Source organism: Berghia stephanieae, chromosome 2 (assembly GCF_034508935.2).
Source record: "Berghia stephanieae isolate SIO BIC M18660-M18661 chromosome 2, UCSD_Bste_1.3, whole genome shotgun sequence".
Taxonomy (NCBI): domain Eukaryota; kingdom Metazoa; phylum Mollusca; class Gastropoda; order Nudibranchia; family Aeolidiidae; genus Berghia; species Berghia stephanieae.
This window is the reverse complement of record NC_088361.1, coordinates 86,608,312-86,635,651: the sequence shown is the minus strand read 5'-3', so window position 1 is coordinate 86,635,651 and position 27,340 is coordinate 86,608,312. Positions and strand designations below refer to the sequence as shown.

Here is a 27,340-nt window from a genome sequence, read left to right as displayed (position 1 = left end):
AGTCATTTAAATCGACCGATTTTTGAGGGACGAGTTTCGGAACACATTTTTAAATAGGTGTTTTTATACAGAATGAATGACAATGAACTAGTTAAGAACTCTTCATCACCCATTTTGACGTTACTGATAAATGCTTAAGCTCCCCCGGGCACATAATATAATTTGCAGGTCTGATAACGTAGGGCAATTATGGATTTATATCAACGTAATAATGGAAAGTATTTCCGTTGGTCTGATGATATCTCCATTACAACAATGAGACCACAACAATTTGGGTCATCGGACCTATAAATCGGTTCACGTTGATAAGAGCGGAAAGTCAAAGACAACTTATTTCATTGTTTCAAGAACTTCTAACATACACTGGCAAAACACCTTTATCATTTTGGCATCGCTTTTTTGGTGTTTACTTTAAACATCATGAAACAAATATGACCCTTTAATTCTAAAAAAAAAGCCTCAAACTTCCTCGTAATAAACATAGTGGCATCTTGGAGTTATTTCAATTTAGTTGTTTATACAATTTCTGAACAATACAAGTTAAAAGAAACATTAACATTTATCAACATTACCAAAAACACCACTTTTTGCGCGGTTCAATATAAATGAATTTACAGTCTTGACTAAACAACATGTAGCTGAAATAACGTTTCTGTTTTTAAAAAAAAACTATTGGGCTATTAACGATGAAAAAACTCAGTACTTTTACAGAACGTAGTTTGGAAAACAAGAGATTAATTTTCAATTATCATATAGATCAAGTCACAAAAATATTTGCTGGTTTGTGAAAAGACTGCGTTAATCTGATTTTAATGTTAGAATTAAGAGCGCACAGAAACGGATTTAGTACAAATGTTATCAACGCGAAGGATAAGAAGAAATCGAGCGGAACCGGAACGAGAAATATTATTTACTGAAGAAGGGCTTTCCGTAGGGTAATGTGTTGGTGTTTTCGTATTAGTAGTAGTAATAGTAGTAGTAGTAGTAATAGTAGTAGTAGTAGTAGTAGTAGTAGTAGTAGTAGTATTAGTAGTAGTAGTAGTAGTAGTAGTAGTAGTAGTAGTAGTAATCGTTATTGTTGTCATTGCTCTTGTTGTTGTTGTTGTTAACCCTCTCTTTACCACCTATTGGAAATTCGTCACATTTGTTACGATCCAACCATCACTTTTCTTATCCAGATTTCATTTCTTTTTGCTATAGCTATAAAAACATGACATTCTGTAATAGAGTTAATATTGCCAAACAATATTATGTATAGAATGTGCTTGTTGCTTTTCTGTCTGAGTAGGAAATGTCTGTTTTTGTGTTGGGTGGGTGTGAAGTTTTGGAGAAAATTATGAAAATGATTGGTAATGAGAGGGTTAATGTCATTATTTTGTTGTTGGTGGTGAGGATGGTAACGATGACGACGACGACCACGACGGTTAAGATGATGCATGATGATGTTGATGGTGATGATAATGATGATGATGATGATGATGAATCATTACCTGAAGGATGAGAAAGGGGGTGGGGCGGAATAGATAGATAGATATATGTATTAATGGATGAATGGATGAATTAACGGATGGATAATTGGATGGGTGGATGGATAAACAAAATTGATTAGATTATATATATATATATATATATATATATATATATATATATATATATATATATAATGTAAATTTTCACTCACATTTTTTGCCGAGACGACTCGTTTCTGTGTTTTTCCTTTAATTCACACTTCTTCAGTCGGCATAATCCGACATAATATATATGTGTATATGGGTATATAGATAAATTAAGAGATGGATGGATTGATGAATAGAAATACCAACAAATGGATGGATGGATGGATTCGATGGAGAAAGGAATTGATGAATCCATAAATAGACGAATTGTATGACAGATAGATAGATAGATTAACGGATGGCTTGATTGATTGAAAGAATGATAGAAATAGTTGTTAAAAAAACAACGAACCCCCCCCCCCCAAAAAAAAAAAACAAAAAAAAAAAACAAAAAACAAAAAAAAAAAAAAAACAAAAAAAAAAAAATAGAAAGCAACCCAGATAGAGTGGGAATGCAAGTGAGTTTCTAAATGCATAATCCTTTTTTTTCTCTTGATTTCATGATCTGTATGTTTTGTTTTTTTAAAAATCGAATTGGCCAACATTGCTCTATGTGGTCAAATTACCCAACCATACGGTACCTCGCTGTCTTAATTGGTTCATGGCGGGGCATGACGAGTAGTGTTTTAGACCATAATATTATTATCTTTTATTATTGCTTGTCCCCAGGTCGTTGGAAAAACGGAAATGATTTTCCTCATCATTCTCCAAAGAAAGCGACTACTCAGACAGACTGACCTTTACTGTCGACATAAATCTCCAAGAAAAATTTTTTCTTGTGATTTACTGATAAATTGTTTATAACGAAAGCGGTTTAAACAGTTAACTTAAAGTCCAGACTGAGAGCAGAAAAGAATTCGGGACATCGGGTCAGCAAGTAGGGTCTCAAGATTTTTAAAAATCCCTTTTTTCGTCCCCAAGGGGAAATTTGTCTTTAGGGTCTATGCCAAGGGAAGACTGGAATAAACCAGACGTCAGCCGAACTGCAGCACTACAAAGTGAGCTAAGGCGAGGTGACTTGCTCAAGGCCACACAACGATACAGGTAGTCGAACTCGGTACCTTTTGGGTACGAATCAAAGACCGTTCCGTTGAGCCACGCTGCCCCTACTTTTTTTTTTTTTTACACCGATGTTCCATGTCGGACCCGACGTTGGAGATCATGGTTCGCCAGCTCTCTCTCTCATCTGCGAGTTTCGCACATTGATTTATGGGGCTTCCTACGTACGCTGCGACATTTCCAAGCCCCTATAGAATCAATGAAAAAAGCAAACGAATATAACAGCTTCGACAGAGGACAAAATGCCAAAGACTGAACGTTTCGGGATCAAAATCCTTCTTCGGCTAACAAAAAGAACCCAATAAAAATGTGATTACATCACTTAAAATCCAGACAGATCACGTCTTGCCCACTCTCTCTCTCTCTCTCTCTCTCTCTCTCTCTCTCTCTCTCTCTCTCTGTCTCTCTCTCTTTCTGTGTCTCTTTCTCTCTGTCTCGCTCTCTCTTTCACTCTCTCTCTCTCACTCTCTCTCTCTCTCTCTCTCTCTCTCTCTCTCTCTCTCTCTCTCTGCGCATTGTTTCTCATTGCAAGGCTATCATATCCGCTGTTTCAGGACATGCAAAGGTAAATCACTCCCGATTTAAACCCATAGAATTATCCATGCGTTCCCTCTCTCCTTCCTCCCTCCCCAATGTCCTAATAACCAGTACTCAGTGCGCTTCTATCTGACCAGTAAATTGTGGAGCGGACCGAAGAACAATAAAAGTGCCGTTCTTTACCCTTGAGCGCTCATTGGTTACCTCTGGCTTTACCGGGTAATGAATATGTAGGAATTGGAATAAATAACATGCTAAAGTGGGGAAGGAATAAGAGGGACTGGGGGGGGGGGGGGGGGGGGGGGGGGGGGGGGGGGGAGGTAGGGAGCACGATGGAAAAACTAAGAACAGAGAGAAATTTGAGAAAACCAGTTTCTCTTGGTGTCATTGTTGTTGCTGTTGTTGTTGTTGTTGTTGTTGTTGTTGTTGTTGTTGTTATTGATGTTGTTGTTGTTGTTGTTCTTCTTCTTCTTCTTTGCAGGTCTGATAACCGAACGCAATTAAGGGCTAGATTTAATATTGTTATAATGTACACTATTTTGCATTGGTTTTAGAGCATTATCATTACAACAATGAGACCATAACAATTTGGGTTATCAGACCTGCAAATATGCGCACGTAAGCTTATGAAACTTGATATTAAATTATGCTTTCGTTGAGTATGAATTCTCAAACTTCAAAAATACTTTATTTCCCAACTTTGACTTTCAACTCAATTTATTTCAACTAGTTCAATCCTAACTAATACCTACCAGGGTCACAATTATAGATATATTATTTAACGCTTCCACAAACAGGTGATAAAACATAATTAATAAACCACGCTCTATTTTATTTCTTTATTAGTTTTTACAAATTGTCATCAACACCCTCACCCCGCCCCCTTCCCGAATAAGATAAAAGAACAAAACATGTGTGATGTCTCGGGTACAAAATCGATGATCGACGAGTAATTAATTACCAATAAGACAAAATTACCAACCAATGTTCTACGTATTCTGAAAAAAAAAATACTTTAAAAGTTTTGGCCATAAAACTTGTCTATCAAATATCGATCGATTAAAATAACCCCCATCTTGTCGGAAACTCTCAAACCTGAGAAAGCAAGGAAGTCTCAGGTTTGAAGGTATTTGTCAATATCAAAGTCATTTTAATCGACCGATATTTAGAGAACAAGTTTTCTGGCCAAAATATGAAAAAGTGCTTTTTCAGACAACACCAGTGTTGGCTGGTACGGGTTTTTTTTCTTTTTTGATTGTTTGACAACATCGGTCAATCAACCCATTATTTCAGGATTACTGAGTTATTTTCATATAACAATTAATTCCAAAGAGTCAAATAACAGTGTTACTGTTCTTTAATTAATGAACTCCTGTAGAGTGGTTTATAGGCTTTATTGATAAAACCAACGTGGCACCTTTGCTGGAATAGATGCTGTGCGCTTGCTAAGAAATTCACAACATTGCCATCCGGAAAGATATCGGATCAATACACAAAACTATTTGTAACCGTGAACCTTTGTAGTCTGGATAATACAATTTAGTGAGAATTATTCATAAGCGTGGATCGCAAAAAAAAAAAAAAACAAAAAAAAAAAAAAGAAAGAAAAACAATAACAAAGACCTGACTGACGTCAACTTCGTTATATACATTGCCGCAAAACAATGTTATATTTGGGTGAACCAGATGCTAAAAAGGTGACACTGAAATACAATTGATAAGAAATCTGACATTTTTTACTTTGTCACTTTAACAAACTAACCTATATCTATTGTCCTTACTATTATATAATGAAAATTTTGCTACTTGAAGTTCGAAGCAATAAATAACAACGAGAAAAGAAATAGTTCAATTTATTTAATGAAGACAGATGATGTGGACGTTTTTGGTTTTCCCTTTGTCAACAAAACACGATGAATGAAACGCTAATGAGAGATGTGAGAATGGCGTTGTTAGGGCTAACCCACACCGGAGACTGACTCCGACGACCCGGCACTTCCGTCCTCTGCCATCTTCCGGATAAAGACGTCGGGCATGGTCAAAATACTAAGAATAAATAGAAGGGCCGCTATATCTACCAATACCAAGCACATTAAAAAAAACGGCAGAGAACGTCGGGTGCTCGGTATGGGTAGGTCTAGCGGCTCTTTTCTTTATCCTTAGTATTTTGTCCGTGCCCGACGTCTTTCAATTAGATCACCCCCTGGGGCACCCTATCCTCTACCCACGCCACGCTAACATTTCATTCATACTGCAACCACCATTGAGTACAGACGATACAAGTTATTTTTCATTATATTTTATTTGTTTTCCACGTTTATTTGTGTACTGTTGTGCAGACCCGAACGTCCATTGTTTTGTTCCCATACAAAGCCTTTCCATTTTCACTCTTTCGTTAGTATCTGGAAGACGGCAGAGGACGACAGTGCCGGGTCGTCGGAGTCAGTCTCCGGTGTGGGTTAACCCTTAGGGTGATTCGTGTTAAGTGTTCCATTCATCGGGTTTTGTTGACATTTTCTGTCTTCTTGAATAAACTGCAGTTGACGTCACTCAGGTCTTTGTTATTGTTTTTGCCATCCGCGTTTGTGAGTTGTTCTCACTAAACTGTATTAACCAGACTATAAAAGTTCATGGTTACACAGAGTTTGTGTGTTGGTCCGTTATACTTCAGGATGGCAATGTTGTGAACTCCTTGGCCAAGCGCATTCTATCTATTGTTATTTACTAAAACATATAAAATGAACCCAAGATCCATACTTATGACTATATTATAGATAGAATGAAGATGACGTCACTCGGGTCTTTGTAATTGTTTTTTGCCATCCATGTTCATGAGTAATTCTCACTAAATTGTATTAACTAGACTATAAACGTTCAAGGTTACACACAGATTTGTGTGTTGACCCGTAATACTTCCATATATATGTTTGAGATTCGCTTTCGGATCGGAAAATCCTGGGTTCGAGACTCGCAGGGCGCATAGTTAAGTCCTTGGAAAAGACTCTTTACTCACATGCTCTCACCGGTCTCAGGTGCAAAATGATTACTAGGCTGTTAACAGCGTTGTCTCTGTCGGGAAAAAAATTGCATTATTGCCTAACAGGCGTCATGCCTCGTTGTGTAGGTTACGTGTTGCTGTTGGTCAGGGACTCTATGAAAAGCGCTTTGAACACGTTTAGTGAATGTGTGCTATATAAAATTAAAAGCTCAACTTTGGAAAAATACGTATTAAAAATTTGGCAAGAAATATCGATCGATTTAAATGACGCTCACCTGGGCAAAAACTATCAAACCTGGGATCTCAATGAAGACCTCCCAAGGTCCAAGGATTAAGAGTCGCTGCCAAGATGAGGGTCATTTAAATCGATATCTGAAGGACGAGTTTTCTGGTCAAATTTCTCAATGCGTAGGTATTGTGCGCTTGGCTAAGAAACTCACAGCATTGCCATCCGGAAGTATAACGGACCAAAAACAAAACTATGTGTCACCTTGAACGTTTTAATAGTCTGGTTAATACAGGTTTGTGAGAATTACTCATAAACATGGATGGCAAAAAGCAATAACAAGGGCTGAGTGACGTCAACTTCATACTATCTATAGTCTCTTTTCTAATGAGTCAACGCTGTAACCCGTGGTAGTCATTTTTGAATAGTGAAAAAAATAAAAAATAAATGAACATTTTAACGGATCTTTGAACCTCAGAATGTTACATTTATTCCCTCAGCAAGCCATAATATGGAACCATATTTCCAATTCATAGACGCCTGTTAGTCTTATTATTTGTACAAACGCTCTTAAAATCCGTCACTGACCATAATAGCCAGGTACTGATTCACACCTGATCGAGTGTTGTAATGTGTGTAAAGTGTCTTACCCAAGGGTACAATGTCGGGACCAGAATTTTTCACTTATTTTTCACTTATTGTCACCTGATTCGAGTGTTGTAATGTGTGTAAAGTGCCTTACCCAAGGGTACAATGTCGGGACCAGAATTTTTCACTTATTGCCACTAACCACACTTAACATCGCTAAATAAGCGAGACACCGTGCCGCTGAGCCACAGAGCATAAAAGTAAAGAGCCATATCTAAGGACACAACTAAGGCCCTTAGGCTGTAAACTGAGTGTATTCGATTTCCTCTCCGGTTCGTCATGCCCTCCATTTGATATTTGCTCTCAGTCTGCCTCTTGTTTTATCAAAACAAAGTGAGTGCAACTCACTCGTTTTAATTGCCGAACCGTACAAGAACCGAACGCGAACGTTTTATCTCAGACTATAAATTTATTTCAGTTTCCTACCAACAAAGTGAAGCAACACACGGAGATTTTTATTTTTGTTTTTAAAACACCTTTGGATGATCATTTCTCACTAAATAAATGTTTGAATAGTGATAAAGTTTTTAGGTTACACGTAGTTTTGTTTGCTGGTATGTTTCATGTGTTTGTTTCATGCGAGTAAATTACACAAATGTATAGCGTCTATGACACACTGCTTATTCACGAACAGTAGACGAAAATTAATGCACTCAGTTTACAGCGCACCATTAACATTTCACATGCAAACACAATCCTTAGTCATTATCTATTATTGCTTTATTTTCTCTTCCGCAGGACGAAAAGAACCAAGTCCTCACCACTAACGTGTGGTTTGACCAGGTAAAATTTAATGTGTTGAATTGAAATTACTTTAATTTCATAGCCCGTATGATATAGATAGAAGAGGAAGAAGGGGGGAGGGGGGGGGGGCGATAACTTGGTAGATTGCAAGCTTCACACGCAAAGGAACCGAGATCGAATCCGGATGAAGTCGATATATTATATTTTATGCCCCTCCTGTTCACTCATCATTGATTGGGAAGCTGGATCGGTTAGATCTGGCGGAAATACTTTACGATAGATAAGCGTCCTTTCCAAAGGCTAGCAAGAAATTTGGTAACGTCCGTTTAAAGCGATAGAGACGGGGATAAACTCCGGTTCCATGGGCCTTATGACTCTGAAAGACATGTAACATGGTAGATCATTTTGCTTTAGAAGGAAACTTAGACCGTTCGTATGATTTTATGCGTTCTGAATTTACACATACTACTCCCCTAAGCCAGGTCAAATGTGTTTGTTGAGATTGTTTTACTTGAAAAACAGACAATTCATGAATCCGCCGCCCCCCTCTCAGAAAATTAGGAGGAATTACAGTAAAAGAATACTGATCGGCACCTTCATCTTGACGGAAAAAAAAAAAGAAAATAAATTGTTATCAATTTTTACAAACTGCCTTCACTCTTTGTTAAGGAAAAAGATGTCGTCTGATATGGGACCGACTTGAATCGCGTCAATCGCCAAATTTCATGGTGAGCGTTCTTGCATTGTACTAGACAACCTGGCCATGATAATGATTGATTAGTTTCATTCAATTCGTTTGAGTGTCGAGGTGCTGAGTGGTGAAGGCATTTCATTGTGACCCGGAAGGCACCGGTTTTCGAGCTGCGCTTCAGGCACTTTATTTTTATCCCATTGGGCTAGATTATTAAACCCAATTTTCTCACTTTGGACAACATTGGTAATTCCTATTTTGACAAAAGACGTTTGATAGATTATATATTTTTTCATGGAATGCCTAGGCGACGGAATATCATGAAGCCGGGCGGAAGGTCGTCATTCATTTTTTTTATAAATTCATATCTTTACATGTTTATATTAGACGACTTTATCTTGTCATCTATTCAGGATGATAGATAGCTGTGCTATAAAATATATTTCCCTTCATTTCCCAAAATAATACCAAAAGTGTTGAACAAGCTTTTAATGTAATGTTCTTATAATATTATTGGCCAGTCTGACGATCAATGAGTTAACACACTACCCTTCGATCTCTTCATTACGTAGTCTAAAAGCAGGATGGCAATAAATTATTCTGCTCTCATGGATTCAAAGCATCCTTTAAATCATATCTATGTAAATCATGCTTTGTAACAAAACAATCGCTCTCAGCATGTATACAATTGATTATTATTCATAAGTGCGTTAAGTGACCTCATGAACAGAACGCATGTTATTATAATGTTATAAAGCACGATACAGACTACTTTTCATTAATGCGATCTCATATCGGTCGAGAAGTCTGCAACTATCTAGATCGTTTTCTTTCAACGCGTTAACTGCGGTACTATGGAAAAGAAAACTCGTCCTTCAAATATCGATCGATTTTAAATGACTCTCATCTTTGCAAAGACTCTCAAAACTTGCATTTTTCTTTCTTGCTTTGTCTGATATTGTCTGGTACTGTGCGGCCATGTGGTCTTGTGGTATGACACTCGCTTCGTATCGGAAGGTCCTGGGTTCGAGCCTCGCTAGGTGCATACTTGAGTCCTTATAAAAGTCTCTTTACCCACAGTCTTTCACCATACTCAGGTCTAAAATGAGTACCTGGCCGTTAACAGCGTTGTCTCTGTCGGGGAAATATATATTATCGCCTAACAGGCGTTGTGTCTAGTTCTACATGTTAAGTGTTGCTGTTGGTCAGGGAACCCTGGTAAAGCTCTTTGAGCACGTTTAGTGGATATTGAGCTATATAAAAAGTTCAAGTTTTTACTGTTTCATACACAGTTTTTCAGATCTTTATCTTCCACCAGGGCTTGCTCCCTAATATTTCTCTTTGAAACGTTAGTCCTTCGCACTTTTCTATTTCTTTTTCTCTTTTATTTTCCCTTCTATATCCTCTCTTCCTTTGGCGCTGAGTTTTATAGCTGTTTTTATTTGCTTCACAATTTGAATAAAGTATTCGATTCGTGACATCTGCTGTTCTAAATTTGATCTTGATTAAGACATAGTTTCGCCTCGGCTCATGGTATTCGGTTTCAAAGGCAACTCAGAGTTCTTTTTATCACTAAAATGTTTACTTTTTTTGCAACTCAAATTGTTATATGGGCTTATTGTTGTAACGGCAATGCTCTCAAACCAACCCAAAATAATATCGATTACATCAATGTTAAGTGAAACCAATAATTACGTTTGGTATTAAAAAAGTCCCTCAGAGCCATTCGGCCCGTGGAGCCTGAGTTTATCCCGGTTTCTATAACTTGAAACGGACAAAGGCAATTGCTTGCTACACTTTGGATAAAGCGTAAAAAAGTATATAACAAAGTACTTTCCGCCAGATCTAAAATAAAAGACCAAGCTACCCAATCACTTCTGAGTAGACAGTGGCGGGGGGAAGGGGGGGGGGGGGGGCTAATATCGTCTGTAACCTCGGTCGACCTCGGTCCCATTGTCTTGTGAAGCGAATTCTCTACAAATTGAGCTATCCGCCGGGGCGTTTTATTAGCAGACCTGCAAATATGTGCACGTAGCCCTACATCTCTAACAAAATATAAAATACAAAGTAAAAATTATAAGAAGATAATTGGAGAGCTTCCATTTCACTAAAACGCGATTTCCGAATCGTATTAGATGTCTGCAAAAAGAAATACCAACGGATTACAATAACATAGAGACAGACAGAAAATCACATAGAGATCCTTAATTTTATAGATTTTCTCGTTCCGGATCCCTTGTAAGACCTTGCAACGTGACCACAGGCACGATCGCTGGTCAGTCTAAGCCCGGAACGGGACATTGGTATAAAAAGGCCATTATGGCCACGCAGACGTACAGTCACATACATGTTCGTACAAACACATAAATACACACACAGATACAAATCTAGGTAATGGGGAAATTATAGATCGAGTATTGAATGAAAAAGAGTAATCCATTCCTTTTGTCATTACGTAATTTGTCAAGGGATCAGTCGGCTTCAAATTGACGTGTAGAATCGAAAAGATTATTATGACGAAAAGCACAGACTTAAATGCCCAGATGCCTTATCTATTTATTTATTTATTTATATATTTATCTATTTGTTTATCCATGTATATTTATTTATTTATTTTTATGTACTATTCTATTCGTTTATCTGTTTATTCATCTATCAAGTAATTTTTAATTCATATAAATATTTACCAATTTCTCCATTCTTTTGTGTCGAAATTTCATCTGTTTAAGATTACAGCTATTTGAGACTTATCTATTAGACAAAAGTGAAATATGCGAAGAAAGGCGGGTGTCAAATTAAATATGAACAATGAAATGTATTTGTAACCCACCATCTCAAATTAGTATTATGTCCGAGTAAACCAGATGTCAAGAAAGTAATTTGAAAAAGAATTTGGAGAGGAAAAGGACATTTCAGTTATCTACTGTCCTCAATGGACATTATAAAATTAACACGGATTAACTTCATAATAGGGAACAAAATTGTGTTGTCAAAAAGTTATGTAAAAGGGAAGGTAGAGCTAAATGGAGCATATCAGTTATCTACTGCCCTCAATGAAATAATATATAAATTAACACCAATTCACTTCATAATAAGGAACACAAGTGTGATATCAAAAACTGGTTCCAATCTCATTGGAAGTGCAAAACCAATCTTTCAAGGGATTGGATACCTTGTGTAAATGATCCTCTGGTTTTAGAGTGATGACATCTTACTTTCTAGTCTAAATATATGCTGCGCTGACCGTCAATAAAGATCATCAATCCTCGCTCTTTTACGCCCCATACTCCAAAGACTATGCCTATAAATTCTGCTACTAAAATAGTTATGCCACCTTATAATTCAATATGCAACCTAATCGTTATTAGATCTCATAAGGACTGGATACATAACACTTCGAAGGATTATGGAACCGGAAGAGTAAAATGTGTGACGTCACAACTTCTTTGCCCGGTAATGACTGTAAAATCAATTTTTTTACATCTTAACCATCTCGATATAATTCCATGTTGAGGCGATGGGTCACATTTACGCGATGAGTAATCAAAGAATTGTGTTATGATCGTATATACTTAAATTTGACTGTTCCTACAATTGAATTGTGAGGTAAATCATAAATTTAAAAATAAAAAAGATACTTATGGGTATCTCAAAATGTAGTATTAAAACGTTGACAGTAGACAACTGACAAAATCAAAATCAATCGGATTAATTAAAGAGGAAGAAGAGGCATCATATATATATATATATATATATATATATATATATATATATATATATATATATATATATGTATATCTCTCTCTCTCTCTCTCTCTATATATATATATATATATATATATATATATATATGCGTGTGTGTGTGTGTGTGTGTGTGTGTGTGTGTGTGTGTGTGTGATTTAAACATTTTAAATTTTACCACCTTAAAACTGTGTTAACAGTCTCCTCATGAACACATAAAATATATACCCCATACCCAATACTCGTACTTGTTACATTTTCTATTCTCAGCTTCAAAAACCACCCCTGCATAATACCGTTTCGAGGCGATGAGTCACAAATGATTTATGAATTATCATACTATACCAGGTAAAAGGTTTATGAGATGTAATTTTATTTTCGTTTGTCTTCCTACAGCAATGGTTTGATGAGAAATTGAAATGGAACCCGGATGACTTTTTTGGGATTACCAAGCTGAGGATTCCATGCAAGTTTATATGGAAGCCTGACATTGTGCTATATAACAGGTGAGTGGTCATTAACCCTCTCCTTACCAACTACAGGAAAATCGTCGCATTTGTTACGATGCAATGAACATTTTTCTTATTCAGATTTGTTTTTGAACATCACAAAATCTTATGAAAAAAATTGTTGTTTTATAAAGCATATATATATATATATATATATATATATATATATATAGAGAGAGAGAGAGAGAGAGAGAGAGAGAGAGAAAGAGAGAGAGAGAGAGAGAGAGAGAGAGAGAGAGAGAGAGAGAGAGAGAGAGAGAGAGAGATGGTAACAAATGGTTTTACAGTCTTAAGTATGAACGAGATATGATTAAGTTTAATGGGAGAAGTGAATAAAATTCTGAGTTATTTAGAGTCTAGATAATTTCTGCCTCTCTGCTGGATAAAAGCATTTATTTTTTATTTATTCGATAATTTACAAGAAGAAACTTAATATTCGAATCAAGGTTTTAAAAAAACAAACTTGCTCATTTATATAGAGCAATGTTGACGTGCCCAAAGTGATTTATAAGGGTCGGTCCCCAGCCTTTAGCAACACGTAACGTGTAGGATTTCAACAGAGACGACGCTGTTAACGACCAGGTACTCATTTTACACGGACTCAACTATGCATAGTCAGAGAAGGATTGATTCTAGCCCTGGACCTTCCAACCCAAAGGTGAGTGCATGCAACTGGACCGCATATCCGTTTATCTTGACATAATACCCAATTGAATCGGTTGGATACACAATGATCTGCAAGACCGAGAGATAATTGAAATACAGCGTTTTCCAATTTAGATAAAACAGATAAATGGTGTTTTAATCGTATATTCAATTTATTTCTGTGACTTCTCAGGCATCAGATATAATTATTGATTCCACCTTATCTCCAATATAAATACAGATGAAATTTACCGAAACACTAATTCATTCTTCGTGTATTTATTATTCTCCCTTTGTACAATGTATTTATTCATTTAAGTTAATAAATTGTTCTATCTGCATAATGCATTTTTGTCTGCATTTCCGCAGTCTATCATATCCACTTTATTTATATATATAAAGTAGATTACTATAGTATAAAATAACCCTGTGTACATTTCTGCCGTGGTCTAATGAAAAAACAACACATTTTTTAACATTTTGGCCAAAACTCCCTCTAACCGTACTTAGGTGTAAATTGAGTACCTGACCGTTAACAGAGCTGTCTATGTCGGAAAAAAATTGTATTGTCGCCTAACAGGCGTCATGTCTTATTTATCATGTCTCGTTCTTTAAGTTACGTGTTGCTGTTGGTCCAGGAACCGTTGTAAAGCGCTTTGAGCACGTTTAGTCGATATTACGCTATATAAAAGCTCAACTTTTCTTTCTTAGGGCAATTGTTCGTTCTCTGAGCTAACGGGAAGCCCCACATTTACTTATCAATCAAGGCTTTAGAGATAATTTCCATTGCATATAAGTATATCTATTTCCTATTTCATCATGATGAAGCATCGAAGACTACACGGATGGCTACATGCAGAGCCTGGCCATGGTCTCCAACGACGGGATGATATTCTGGCCACCGATTGTCAAGTTCCAGAGTACTTGTCAGATAGATATTACCTATTTCCCCTTTGATGACCAGATCTGTAGGATGAAATTTGGATCTTGGGCTTATGATGGCTTCCAGGTTTGTCCAATCCTTCTCATTTTCTTTCTTCTCCTTATCCTCCGCCTCTTCATTATCCCTCTCCTCTCCACCCTCTTACTCCCCCGCTTATTCCTCTTCCTCCTCCTCCTCCTCCTCCTCCTCCTCCTCTTCTTCTTCTTCTTCTTCTTCTTCTTCTTCTTCTTCTTCTTCTTCTTCTTCTTCTTCTTCTTCTTCTTCCTCCTCCTTCTCCTCCTCCTGATCCTCCTCCTCCTCTTTTTTCTTTTTCTTCTTCTTCTTCTTCTTCTTCTTCTTCTTCTTCTTCTTCTTCTTCTTCTTCTTCTTCTTCTTCTTCTTCTTCTTCTTCTTCTTCTTCTTCTTCTTCTTTATCTCCTCCTTCTCCTTCACCTCCTCCTTTTCTTTACCCTCCAATTCCTTCCAAGATTAAAACAGAAGAATTAAAAAAAAAACATAAACTAAAAGAAACCTTTAAAAGATAAACAAGGCAATTAAAAGCCAGACCAAAACAAAGAAACAAAAATTTTAATTACATAAATCAAAGCAAGCAAAACAAATAGTCATCATACACAAGTGGCCAAAATCTTTGATTCATAATTTTTACATCAATGATTCTTGGCTGGAATTACATGTACTTGTATGCAGTTCTGACAACCCATATTGGTATCGGCTCATTTTTGGTATAGAAATACCTCAAACCGACGCAAAATATTGTCCATTACGATAATGTTAAATCAAGCCCATAATTTCGCTCGGTTATCAGACCTGCAAATTTGTGCACTTTGGCTGGAATGATCGATTTCAGTGCCATCAGAGACTTAATATAGACTTTATAACATTATAGACAATAACTAACACAATTCGTTTCTCTTTATGTGTTAATGGCTATTTAATGCTGGCAATGATGACGAATACCGAACGATGCAGGTTGGTTTTGCAGTACTAGTGGACATAGGTATAGACATTGTCAATTAAGCGGATTTTTAAAACATTATTCGGAAAACTTTACAATTGATTTTGTAAAAGGGATAGGCGTTATATAGCTGTATAGAAGCGTTTCGAAGCGTTGGCAAGTAGGTAATCGTCGTACCGTTTTTCCAAAAATACAAACGCATTTAGCACTTTGTTTTCACTTCATGCGATGTGAAATAGTGACGTTATTTTTGTTTCACCCACATGTAAAACCCATTAATCAATGATATTATCGTTCAAATTATGGTTTTGATGGAATGAATATTTATATTGATGCAGACTTAACATAGTTATGCGAGAGAGAGAAAAAGAGAGAGAGAGAGAGAGAGAGAGAGAGAGAGAGAGAGAGAGAGAGGGAGAGAGAGAGAGAGAGAGAGAGAGAGAGAGAGAAAGAGAGAGAGAGAGAAAGAGAGAGAGAGAGAAAGAGAGAGAGAGAAAGAGAGAGAGAGAGAGAGAGAGAGAGCATCGCCAAATCGCATAGAAGTACGCAGACACTTTAGCAAAGCAATCATTTCTTCTATGTTGTGGCACAGCGGCGTTCAATCATCCCCTACCATTTAAGAAGTACATCCTAGATCAAATGCACTGATAATCATGGACATCATCCTCCCGCCATGCCAACATTAATTAGACAAGCAGAATAGGATAACTGCAAACCAATGGAAAGCTCTCAAATATGTAGCTCACCGCCGCATCAATCTGATACTAAGTTGCCACACGGTGTGGACTGTAAGAAGAATATAACAAAAATGAATATAACAGCTTCAAAAAAGAACATTACACCATAGAAGTCTACCGTAACACTATAGTAGAACTCTGTGCATTACACTAAACGTTTCGGTCTCAAAACCGCTCTTCAGCTATCAACAAAAAAACCCAATGAAAACATAAATACATTGACTTTTATATGTTTTATTGAAGACTAAACGCTCACATTTCTGATCATTTAAACGTAAAACTCTCTTTTTGCCATTTAGTTTTATACCGAAATAATACCGTTTTCAGAGTTTGGTAACATATAGCTGTCCGTTTAAACGACGTAGTGGACTGGGGTGAAAACAAAATAGACAAGAAAGTTAACTTGACCACTCCAGGCAGAACATAAACATTTGATAGAGCACTTACCTGACAGACAAACATTAAGACCCTGTCAATTCAGTTGTTGTCAATATTTTTTTTTCTAGCCCCCTCTTTTTTTGTTTTGTTTCACCCAGCAATGATTGGATGACTGGATCTATTTTGACCTGACCCAAAGTAGTTTGCGATAGACTGAGATAAGAAGCATAATTTGTTGCTATCCATTTAACGCTAAGGATACCGGCATAATAGTAAATCCAGTGCTTTGTTTAAAACTCTCCAAATCTTAGCTATAGATAGTATGCAGATGACGTCACTCAGGCCTTTGTTATTGTTTTTGCCATCCGCGTTTGTGAGTTGTTCTCACTAAACTGTATTAACCAGACTATAAAAGTTCATGGTTACACAGAGTTTGTGTGTTGGTCCGTTATACTTCCGGATGGCAATGTTGTGAACTCATTGGCCAAGCGCATTCTATCTATAGGAAAGGCCTGAATTTAATCATATTCGAATTTGTGTTTTACGTATATCAAATTATGAAATTAAGGAGCAAGCACCGGTGTGAGATAAACAACTGAACAAGTGTGTACGAAATGTGCCGACAAAGCATGAAATAAAAACACACAAAAAAAAAACCATCCCAAAAAATCAGTCGACCTTGACCGGGACCGAACCTCAGACCCTCTGATTACCGGTCAGGCGTGCTACCATTAATGACCGGTAATCAGAGGGTCTGAGGTTCGGTTCGAAGTCGAGGTCGACTGATTTTTGGGATTTCTTTTTTTTGTTGTAATTTCTTTCTTGCTTTGCCTGGCACCTTTCATACACACTTGTTCAGTTCTTTGTGTTTTAAGTGGTTGTAAAACAGAGAGTGAACAACATTCAGTCTATAGAGAGTATGAAGTTGACGTAACTCAAGTCTTTGTTATTGCTTTTTGACATACGCGTTTGTGAGTATTTCTCACTAAACTGTATTAACCAGACTTTAAAGGTTCAAGGGTACACATTGTTTTGTGTGTTGGTCCGTTATATTTCCGGATGGCAATGTTGTGAGTTTCTTAGCCAAGGCAAACTATCTATATCTAATACCAGAAAAGCGTGCTGTGTAAGCAAATTTTAAAACACATTCTCGGTATCAATATGCTTATCTGCAGATAGTCCTTCCTAGTCATTAGGTCCATGGAGACGGAGTTTTCCCCGGTTCCTGCAGCGTTAAACGGACATATCCAATTGCCTGTTATCCTTTAAATAGGGCGCAAGTAAATCTCCATGTACTTTCCGCCAGATCGAACAGACCCAGCTACCCAGTCACTGCTTGGTGGAAGTTTCGACCACTTCCGGGACCGATCTCGACCCCTTTGCATGTAGAACGAATGGTCTATGTGAAGCAAGCTCTTTGCCAACTGATCTATCGGAATCCCATGACAATCCAATAATTCAGCGTAATAAGATCAATATCCAATCAATACCAAGCACATTAGTCTTTGATGTCATACGCCAAGGAGATGTCCGTAGACATTTGATGGGGTCTCTGCGTATGGTCTTACAATAATATTATTATCCCATGACGAGCTCAGCAAGGCCATGAGCTTTAATGTAACCTGTATTGCATCGTATCGTTCTCAAAGAAACATTAGAGTAATAACAAAATTCAAAATAAACAATGTCAAACTACTACTACTACTACTACTACTACTACTACTACTACTACTACTACTACTACTACTACTACTACTACTACTACTACTACTACTACTACTACTACTACTACTACTACTACTACTACTACTACTACTACTACTACTACTACTACTACTACTACTACTACTACTACTACTACTACTACTACTACTACTACAACTACAACTACTACTACTACTACTACTACTACTACTACTACTACTACTACTACTACTACTACTACTACTACGACGACGAAGACGACGACGACGGCGACTACTACTACTACTACTACTACTACTACTACTACTACTACTACTACTACTACTACTACTACTACTATTACTACTATTATTGCTACTACTACTACTACTACTACTACTACTACTACTACTACTACTACTACTACTGCTGCTGCTGCTACTACTACTACTACTCCTACTACTACTACTACTACTACTACTACTACTACTACTACTACTGCTGCTGCTGCTATTACTGCTACTGTTACTACTACTACTACTACTACTACTACTACTACTACTACTACTACTACTACTACTACTACTACTACTGCTACTACTACTACTACTACCACTACTACTACTACTACTACTACTACTACTACTACTACTACTACTACTACTACTACTACTACTGCTACTGCTACTACTACTACTACTGCTACTGCTGCTGCTACTACTACTACTACTACTACTACTACTACTATTACTACTACTACTACTACTACTACTACTACTATTACTACTGCTGCTACTACTACTACTACTACTACTACTACTACTACTACTACTACACTACTACTACTACTACTACTACTACTACTACTACTACTACTACTACTACTACTACTACTACTTCTACTACTACTACTACTACTACTACTACTACTGCTACGACTACTACTACTAATGCTACTACTACTAATACTACTACTACTACTACTACTACTACTACTACTACTACTACTACTACTATTACCATTACTACGACTACTACTACTACTACTATTACTACTACTACTACCATTACTACTACTACTACTACTACTACTACTACTACTACTACTACTACTACTACTACTTACTACTAGTCTTACATCAGTGCCTGCTCACTTATTTGTCTCAACGACAATTTTATTGTTTGAAACGAAATATGCAATAAAAGGAATGATCCCGAACAATCTTAATGGGAACCAATTTCATGTTATAGCTAGATAGTAAACTGTAAAAATGTATCCTTCTGAAAAATAAAGCTAGATGTTTATTTTTGTTCATTACCTCGTGAGGATTCATGCATATTCATTGCCTTCGAATAAGAGTATTCAGATTATAAGCGCCTTTCAGTATGTGATGTCTTTTAACTGAGTTAAAGTTTTAGGCAGAAAAGGAGGGAATCACTATAATGGGACCCGAAAACCGAGATTATAGTTTGCTTGAAATAAACTTGAAAGCTAGGTTTGACAAAAGTTCAAATTTGAGCTTTTCTTGTCTTTTTTTCTTACAGAGCAACAGTCACTTGATGTGCTCAAAACTCTTTATAAGGGGTCCCCAGATAACAGCAATACCTAACACACGATACATGTCCAATGCTATGCAATACAAAATAATTTGGACAGAGACAGCGCTGTCACCGGCCAGGAACTCACTTTACACCAGAGTGCGGTGAGATATCTGAGTAAAGAGCCAGTTTCAATGACTCAACGTTGCGCCTCCCAGAGAGTGACTTGAACCCGGGACCAACCGGTTCGTAAGCGAGTGTCATACCGCTAGACCCACAAAGTAGTCACATTCAAACATACTTTAACCAGTTAACTGCCGTAATCTAGAAACATTCGAATTTAAAACTTTGGCCAGAAAAATCGTCCTTCAGTTATATCGATCGATTTAAGTTACCCCCATCTTGGCAGAAACTCTCAAACCTGGGACCTCGCGAAAGTGTGTGTGTGTGGGGGGGGGGGGGGGGGTGAGTGAGCAGATCTACAACATTATGCAATAGCAAAGTTTAGGCGACGCTGTATTATATCAACATCGATATTGTATAAACGGAGGCGTCGCGTACAACAAATAAAATTTCATGCAATTTGATGAGACAAATTTAATTTTGAATATGACATTGCAAACAATGTTTAATCGAACTCATGCCCAATCCAATCCAATACAATATAAAATAGTTGCAGCTTCATCTGATGAAGATTGACGCAACTAGGTGTGGTGTTTTAAACAACAATGTGAAATTGAATGTCAGCTTCAATTTAATTACGAAGACAGATAAAGTGAACGTTTCGGGTTTCTCCTTTATCAAACAGGATGAATGAAACGCTACAGATGAATGAGATAATGTGGTAGTGGCGTTGTTAAGATGAATAGGTGTGGTGGAATGGTATTGACGTAATATCAATTGGGTGTAAACTGGTCGAGATAGCTATAGAATATTGTCGGGCTATTTGTTTTACTTTTGATATTGGTGGTGAATGGCTCCGATCACAGTGAGACATGGGATTACAATAATAATATATATTATCCGATTTCCAAAGATTATGCTCAATAATCATATATTTCACTCGTTGTATTAAAATCGTGTATAAAATGCTCATTAACCCACTACCCACTCCTTACCAACTACAGGAATACCGTCATATTCGTTACGAGACAGCAAGAAGAACAGTTCATTGTTGTGGGAGACTTCAATAGCCACTCCCCAAGCTGGGGATAAAATGACTTAGACAGAAAAGGTGAAACCCTTGAAAATTGGCTTACAGACAGTAAGCTTCAAATTGTCAGAAATGAAGATGACCCAGATACATACTTCTCAAGAGCATGGAAGACAACATCAACTCCAGACCTAACTCTCATATCTGACGATCTCACCGGAAAAGTCAGTAAACAGGTAAAGGAACAACTGGCAGGAAGTGATCATCGTCCCATTCTGGTTGAAATAACTGAAGAATATGCAAAAGACAGTAAGGCACCACCTCCGAGATGGAATTATAAAAAAGCAGACTGGACTCTGTTTTCAAAGTTGACTGATAGTTATACAAAAGAGATAAACTGTAAAACAAGGAATGTGGAAAAATCAGCCAAAGCTTTCACAAAATCAATCATGAAAGCTGCAAAAGAATCACTCCCCAGAGGATCAAGAAAGGACTACTGTCCAGGATGGAATGAAAAATTAGGAAGCTCAACAGCCAAGTCACTGAACACAGAAAAAAAGCCAAATGATGAGAATATGGAAATTTACAAATAGGCTGAAAAAACTCTCAGGAAAGAAACAATAAAAGCAAAACAGGAAGCATGGCATGAAAAAACCAGACAACTTGACTACGACAGAGACGGAAGAAAGTTATGGAACCTAACCAAAGCTCTAAGTGGACAAGAAAACAGATATGCTGCACCATCAGTAGAAGATGATCAGGGGAGGATTCTCAACAAAAAACAAGCAGCAAACTGTTTTATGAAGCAGTACTCAAGTGTTGGGAGTATACAGATTAGAAAAGAACGAAAACGAGAAGTCCACAAAGAATTGAGAAAACACAAGGATACACCCAAAGAATCCACAGATGATGTCATGTTCAGTTCGATTAAAAAAGAAGAAGTAGAAATTGCCTTGAAATCTCTAAAAACGAACAAATCACCAGGTCCAGATGATGTTACTAATGACATGTTGAAACACCTAGGAACCCTCACAAAGAGGAAAATGAAACAACTGTTCAATGCAAGTTGGAAACAGGGTAAACTTCCGCTCAAATGGAAACAGGCAACCATGACACCAATAAAGAAGGATGGCAAGCCAAAAAATAAACCCGAAAGCTACCGACCAATAAGTTTGACAAATGCTTGGGTAAACTGATGGAGAGAATTGTTAATCGCCGTCTCCAATGGTATTTAGAAAGCAATAAGTTGATATCAGATGAACAGGCTGGTTTCAGACAATTTCGCTGCACAGAGGACCAGATAACATACATCTCGCAGCTGATCGAAAATGGTTACCAAGAAAAAAAACACACAGTCACAGTTTGGGTGGATATGGAAAAGGCATTTGACAAAGTCTGGACAAAAGGACTACTTCTCAAACTTAAGAAAGCCAACGTTTCACACAACATGTTTGCATGAATTAAAGATTACCTCAAAAATCGAAAAGCAAGAGTCCAATCTCAAAACTCTAAAAGCAAGCTAACGAACATGACAAATGGAGTACCACAAGGCGGGGTTCTCTCACCAACCCTCTTTGTCGTTTTTATCAATGACATCTGCGAAACCAAATGCAGAGGAGTAAAAGCAGCCATGTATGCAGATGACCTTGCACTGATATGCACTGAAAGAAATATTGGTACTGCAAAGGCCTGGATACAGATGACTCTTGATGCTTTGAGCAAATGGACAAAAGACTGGGGTATGAAAGTAAATGCTGATAAAACCCCATACACAACATTCAGCTTATCAACCAAAAAGCAATCTATGCGATTAACTTTGGATGGAAAGATTCTGAGAGAAGACCTTATGCCTAAGTATCTAGGAGTGAAATTTGACCCTCGACTCACTTGGAAACATCAAATAGATGAAAGCCAACAGAAAGGGTACAAGAGAATGCAGCTTCTCCGAAAACTTGCTGGAACGCAATGGGGAGCAAACTCAAACGTCCTGAAGAAGACATATCTCGGATATGTAAGACCTGCAATAGACTATGCCATATCGGCATGGGGAACGTGCTCACAGGCTCAATTTCAAAAGGTTGAAAAAGTCCAAAACCAATGCATACGCGTGATCACTGGAGCAATGAAAACAACACCAATTCACAAGATGGAAATAAAACCTCTCAAAGAACAACGAAATTTAAAAATAATGACACAATTCTCAAAGATAAAATTCATGGAATCCCAACCACTGCATCCAAGTACAATGGAAAAGAAAGAGAATCGACTCAAAAGGGAAAACTTCATCGCCTTGGGACAAAAACTAGAGAGCAAATATAAAGTGACACCAAAGGAAGATATTGCCCAAATCAATGCCCCAAATCTCAAACCACCACCATGGAAAAAGAAACAAAAATCCATAACCATCAACAAGAAAAACATTCGAAGCAATAATGACAATGCTCAAACCCTAAAGATGATCGATAAAAAAATACCCAATGACCAACTGGATAAGAGTTTATACAGATGGCTCAGTTTCCGGCCCCCTCATGAATGGAGGTGCTGGTGCACTCATACACTGGACGGATAAAACAGAAACAAAAATATCTGTATCAGTGGGTTCAATGTGCACAAGTACTAAAACTGAAGAAAAAGCCATCCTCAATGCAACAAAAGAACTATCCAGAGATCACAGAATATACGGGAAAAATGTGGTTTACTTGACAGACTCTGATGATGCTCTCCGGTCTATTGAAAATTACCAGGACTCTGAAGCCGCACACACTGTGGAGGCCATTGAGGGCTTATCTGATAAAACAGGAAAAATTGTGCTGCAGTGGATTCCAAGTCATGTAGGTATATATGGAAATGAAATTGCCGATCAACTGGCCAAAGAAGGAGACCAAAAGAAACAACCGAAGTCGTCAATCACTTACCATCAGCAAAAGAAAATAATAAAGCTAAAAATAGACAAAGAAAGGAATGACACACACCTGGAACACAACAAGCAGGATCCAATCCATGCTATTCAGCGAAGTAGCCAAGTCACTCTATTCCGCCTCCGAACAGGACACAATAGACTAAGAGGACATATGTTTACAAAGCTAGGTATTGGAACAACCCCTTATTGCCCATGTGGAACCGACCATGAAACCACTTTACATGTGCTTATGGATTGCCCATTATACAACGTGCAACGTTCGAACCACTGGGTCACCCTACAACACTCAACACAAAGCTCTATGGTGAGGCTGAGGACCTAAAGCGGACCACAGACTTCATAGCAGATATCGGACTGCAGCCATAGATGTCCATCAGAGGAACGAAGAAGAAGGAGAAGAAGAAGTTACGAGACAGCAAATAGTTATAAACATTTTACAGTTTGTGTTTGTTGTGTTGATTGGGTGTGAAATGTGCGGCTATGTGGTCTTGTGGTATGACACTTGCTTTCGGATCAGAAGGTCCTGAGTTCGAGCCTCGTTCGCGCATAATTGAGTCCTTGGAAAAGGCTCTTTACTCATATCCTCTCACCGTACTCAGGTGTAAATTAAGTACCTGGCCGTTAACAGCGTTGTCTCTGTCCGTATTATCGCGTAACAGGCGTCTTGTATCGTTCTACATGTTACGTGTTGCTGTTAGTCAGGGACCCTTTGTGAAGTAATTGTCACTAAATTGTATTAACCAGACTATAAAAGTTCAAGGTTACACAGAGTTTTTTTTTTTTTGTGTTGGTCCGTTATACTTCCGGATGACAATGTAGTGAGCTTCTTAGCCAAGCGCATACTATATATAAGATGAATAAAATAATCAATTATAATATAATGGTTTCAATTTTACCACTTTGAGTTAACTGCTGTACACTCAACAGCAACAAAAAATATTTAGAAAAAATATAAGCACACAAGCACAAGCAAATTAAACGTATTTCAAATTTTTGCCAGAAAAGCTTCCTTCAAATATCGATCGATAAATGACCCTCATCTTGGAAAATATTGTCAGACCTCGCGAGGTTCCAGGTGTGAAATTTTTTGCCAATATAAGGACCATTTTTCTTCTTTCTTTTTTTTAACCTCAGTAATGGGAGACACGCAATGTTTGTCGTCACTTTGTCAGTTTAGATTTATCTCCGTCTTTTAAATACGACAATAAACAGGTATAGGGATATTGACCTTTAAAAAAAAATAAAGAACCATTTAAATTGATCAATAATAAATTGAAGGAAGAGTTTTCTGGTCAAATTTTGATTAATAATAGAAATATGTGTCTTTTCAGAGTACGACTGTTAACTGGTTCAAAGTTACTTTTTTTTGGCATTAGTTTTAATAGACATTATACTGTTTTTAAAAGATGAGTGACACACACACACACATATTATATATATATATATATATATATATATATATATATATACATATGTATATATATATATATTATATATTATACATATATGTGTGTGTGTGTGTGTGTGTGTGTGTGTGTGTGTGTCTGTGTCTGTGTCTACTTTCGTGGAAGATGCTATTGATAAATCAATCGAACCATATTTCAACTATAATTTTCTTTTCAAAACTTCTGTCCAACACAGGTGGATGTTTTTAATCGCTCGGTGCCTGTGGATCTCAGTAATTACATCAGTAACGGTAAGAGTTTTCATCTTGTTTGTATCATTTACTCTACGGATGAAATGGAAAAGTTGTTTTTTTTAAAGTCATCTAATATTATAAGAAATAACTGTTAGGCTTTGAACCACCTATCACCTAATCGATCGGTACAATACCAACTATCATTATAATATTGAAATATCTGTCCATCTGACAATCTATCTATCTGTTTGGCGATGTGTAAAACATATATCTACCCACCGATCTGTCTATCTATCTATCTGTCTATCTATCTATCTATATATCTATCTATCTATCTATCTATCTATCTATCTATCTATCTATCTATCTGTCTATCTATCTATCTATCTATCTATCTATCTATCTATCTATCTATCTATCTATCTATCTATCTATCTATCTGTCTGCCTGTCTATCAATGTATCTTTCTATCTATCTACCTATCTTCGCAAAACCCAGGTGTGAGAGTTATTGCCAAGAAGGGGGTCATTTAAATCGATCGATATTAATTTGAAGGAAGAGTTTTATGGCCACACTTTTAAAGACATTATTTTTTTTTCCAGATTACGGCAGTCAATTGATTAATCAAATGCAAATTTTACAGAAATATCTATGTGCATTTGTTGTTCTGTGTTGTTTGTTCCCCAGGAGAATGGTTCTTGGTGAGCGTGACAGCCAAGAGGAATGTTGTGCATTACCCGTGTTGTCCGGAGCCGTTCCCAGATGTCGTGTTCACCATCCACCTACGTCGACGCACCCTGTACTACACACACAACGTCATCATCCCCTGTGTCATGCTGTCTTGTCTTACCTTGCTCATATTTTGGATGAGTCCAGACTCGGGGGAAAAGGTAGGTATGGGGAGGATCTATAGATAGTATGCGCTTGGATAAAAAGCTCACAACATTGCCATCCGGAAGTATAACGGACCAACACATAAAACTATGTGTAACCTTAAACGTTTATAGTTAGTTTGTGCTTGGCTAAGAAGCTCACAGCATTGCCATCCAGAAGAATAACGGACCAACACACAAAACTCTGTGTAACCATGAACTTTTTATAGTCTGGTTAATTCAGTTTAGTGAGAATTATAAACGCGGATGGCAAAAAAACAAAAAACAAAAAAAAAACAAAAAACAAAAAAAACAAAACAAAACAATAACAAAGACCCGAGTGACGTCAACTTCATTCTATGTATATTCAAGTTTTCGTCCAACCAAGTCAGCAATCATTTGATCTGTTGTTGTCCAACGATTTATAGTTCTTAACAAATGTAAAAACGCAGCTTTGTTTATGAAGTTGTACACATACCCATGTGTCAAGCTGAACAAAATGACCAATCATGATGTTAGATATGGGGATCGGATGATCTAAATACTCTTCAATAGTCGTAACGTCACTTCCTTCCTAATGACGCATGGTAACTTAGTATCACTGGCTCTAAACTATCGGAACAATGGCGGACGCCCTTATGAAATATTTCTCCGGCGAGCATAAAGGGTATCCAGAGGAAAAAAAACCCCATAAATTTGATCATGTTTTGACTTTTACACATTCTGATCACAAGGCATATGAAAAGTTCTAGCCAGCATGAGAAATAAAAAGTAATGATTTTCTTTGTTTAGAACCAAGATGGCCGCCGTTGCCGGCTGCGTGACATCAGACTATTGAATCGTATTGGATTCAGTAGTCTGATGTCACGCCGCCCGGCAACGACGGCCATCTAGGTTCTAAACAAAGAAAATCATTACTTTTTATTATTCATACTGGCTAGAACGTTTCATATGCCTTGTGATCAGAATGTGTAAAAGTCAAAATAGGATGAAATGTATGTGTTTTTTTCCCCTCTGGATACGCTTTTATGCTCGCCGGGGAAATATTTTATACGGGCGTCCGCCATTGTTCCGATAGTTTAGAGCCAGTGTTACTAAGTTACCATG

At 37.3% G+C, this 27,340-nt stretch overlaps 1 protein-coding gene across 2 annotated transcripts in view; it reads left to right on the top strand.

Annotated features, from left to right (window-relative positions):
* Positions 1–27,340, top strand: part of LOC144965729 (neuronal acetylcholine receptor subunit alpha-10-like) — a 99,746-nt gene that overhangs the window by 61,154 nt on the left and 11,252 nt on the right. For both annotated transcript variants that reach the window (XM_078901368.1, XM_078901369.1), the window contains exons 4-8: positions 7,823–7,867; positions 12,657–12,766; positions 14,243–14,423; positions 25,364–25,418; positions 26,049–26,251. In XM_078901368.1, coding sequence (XP_078757494.1) covers positions 7,823–7,867; positions 12,657–12,766; positions 14,243–14,423; positions 25,364–25,418; positions 26,049–26,251 — 594 coding nt within the window. The remainder of the gene's footprint in view (positions 1–7,822; positions 7,868–12,656; positions 12,767–14,242; positions 14,424–25,363; positions 25,419–26,048; positions 26,252–27,340) is intronic.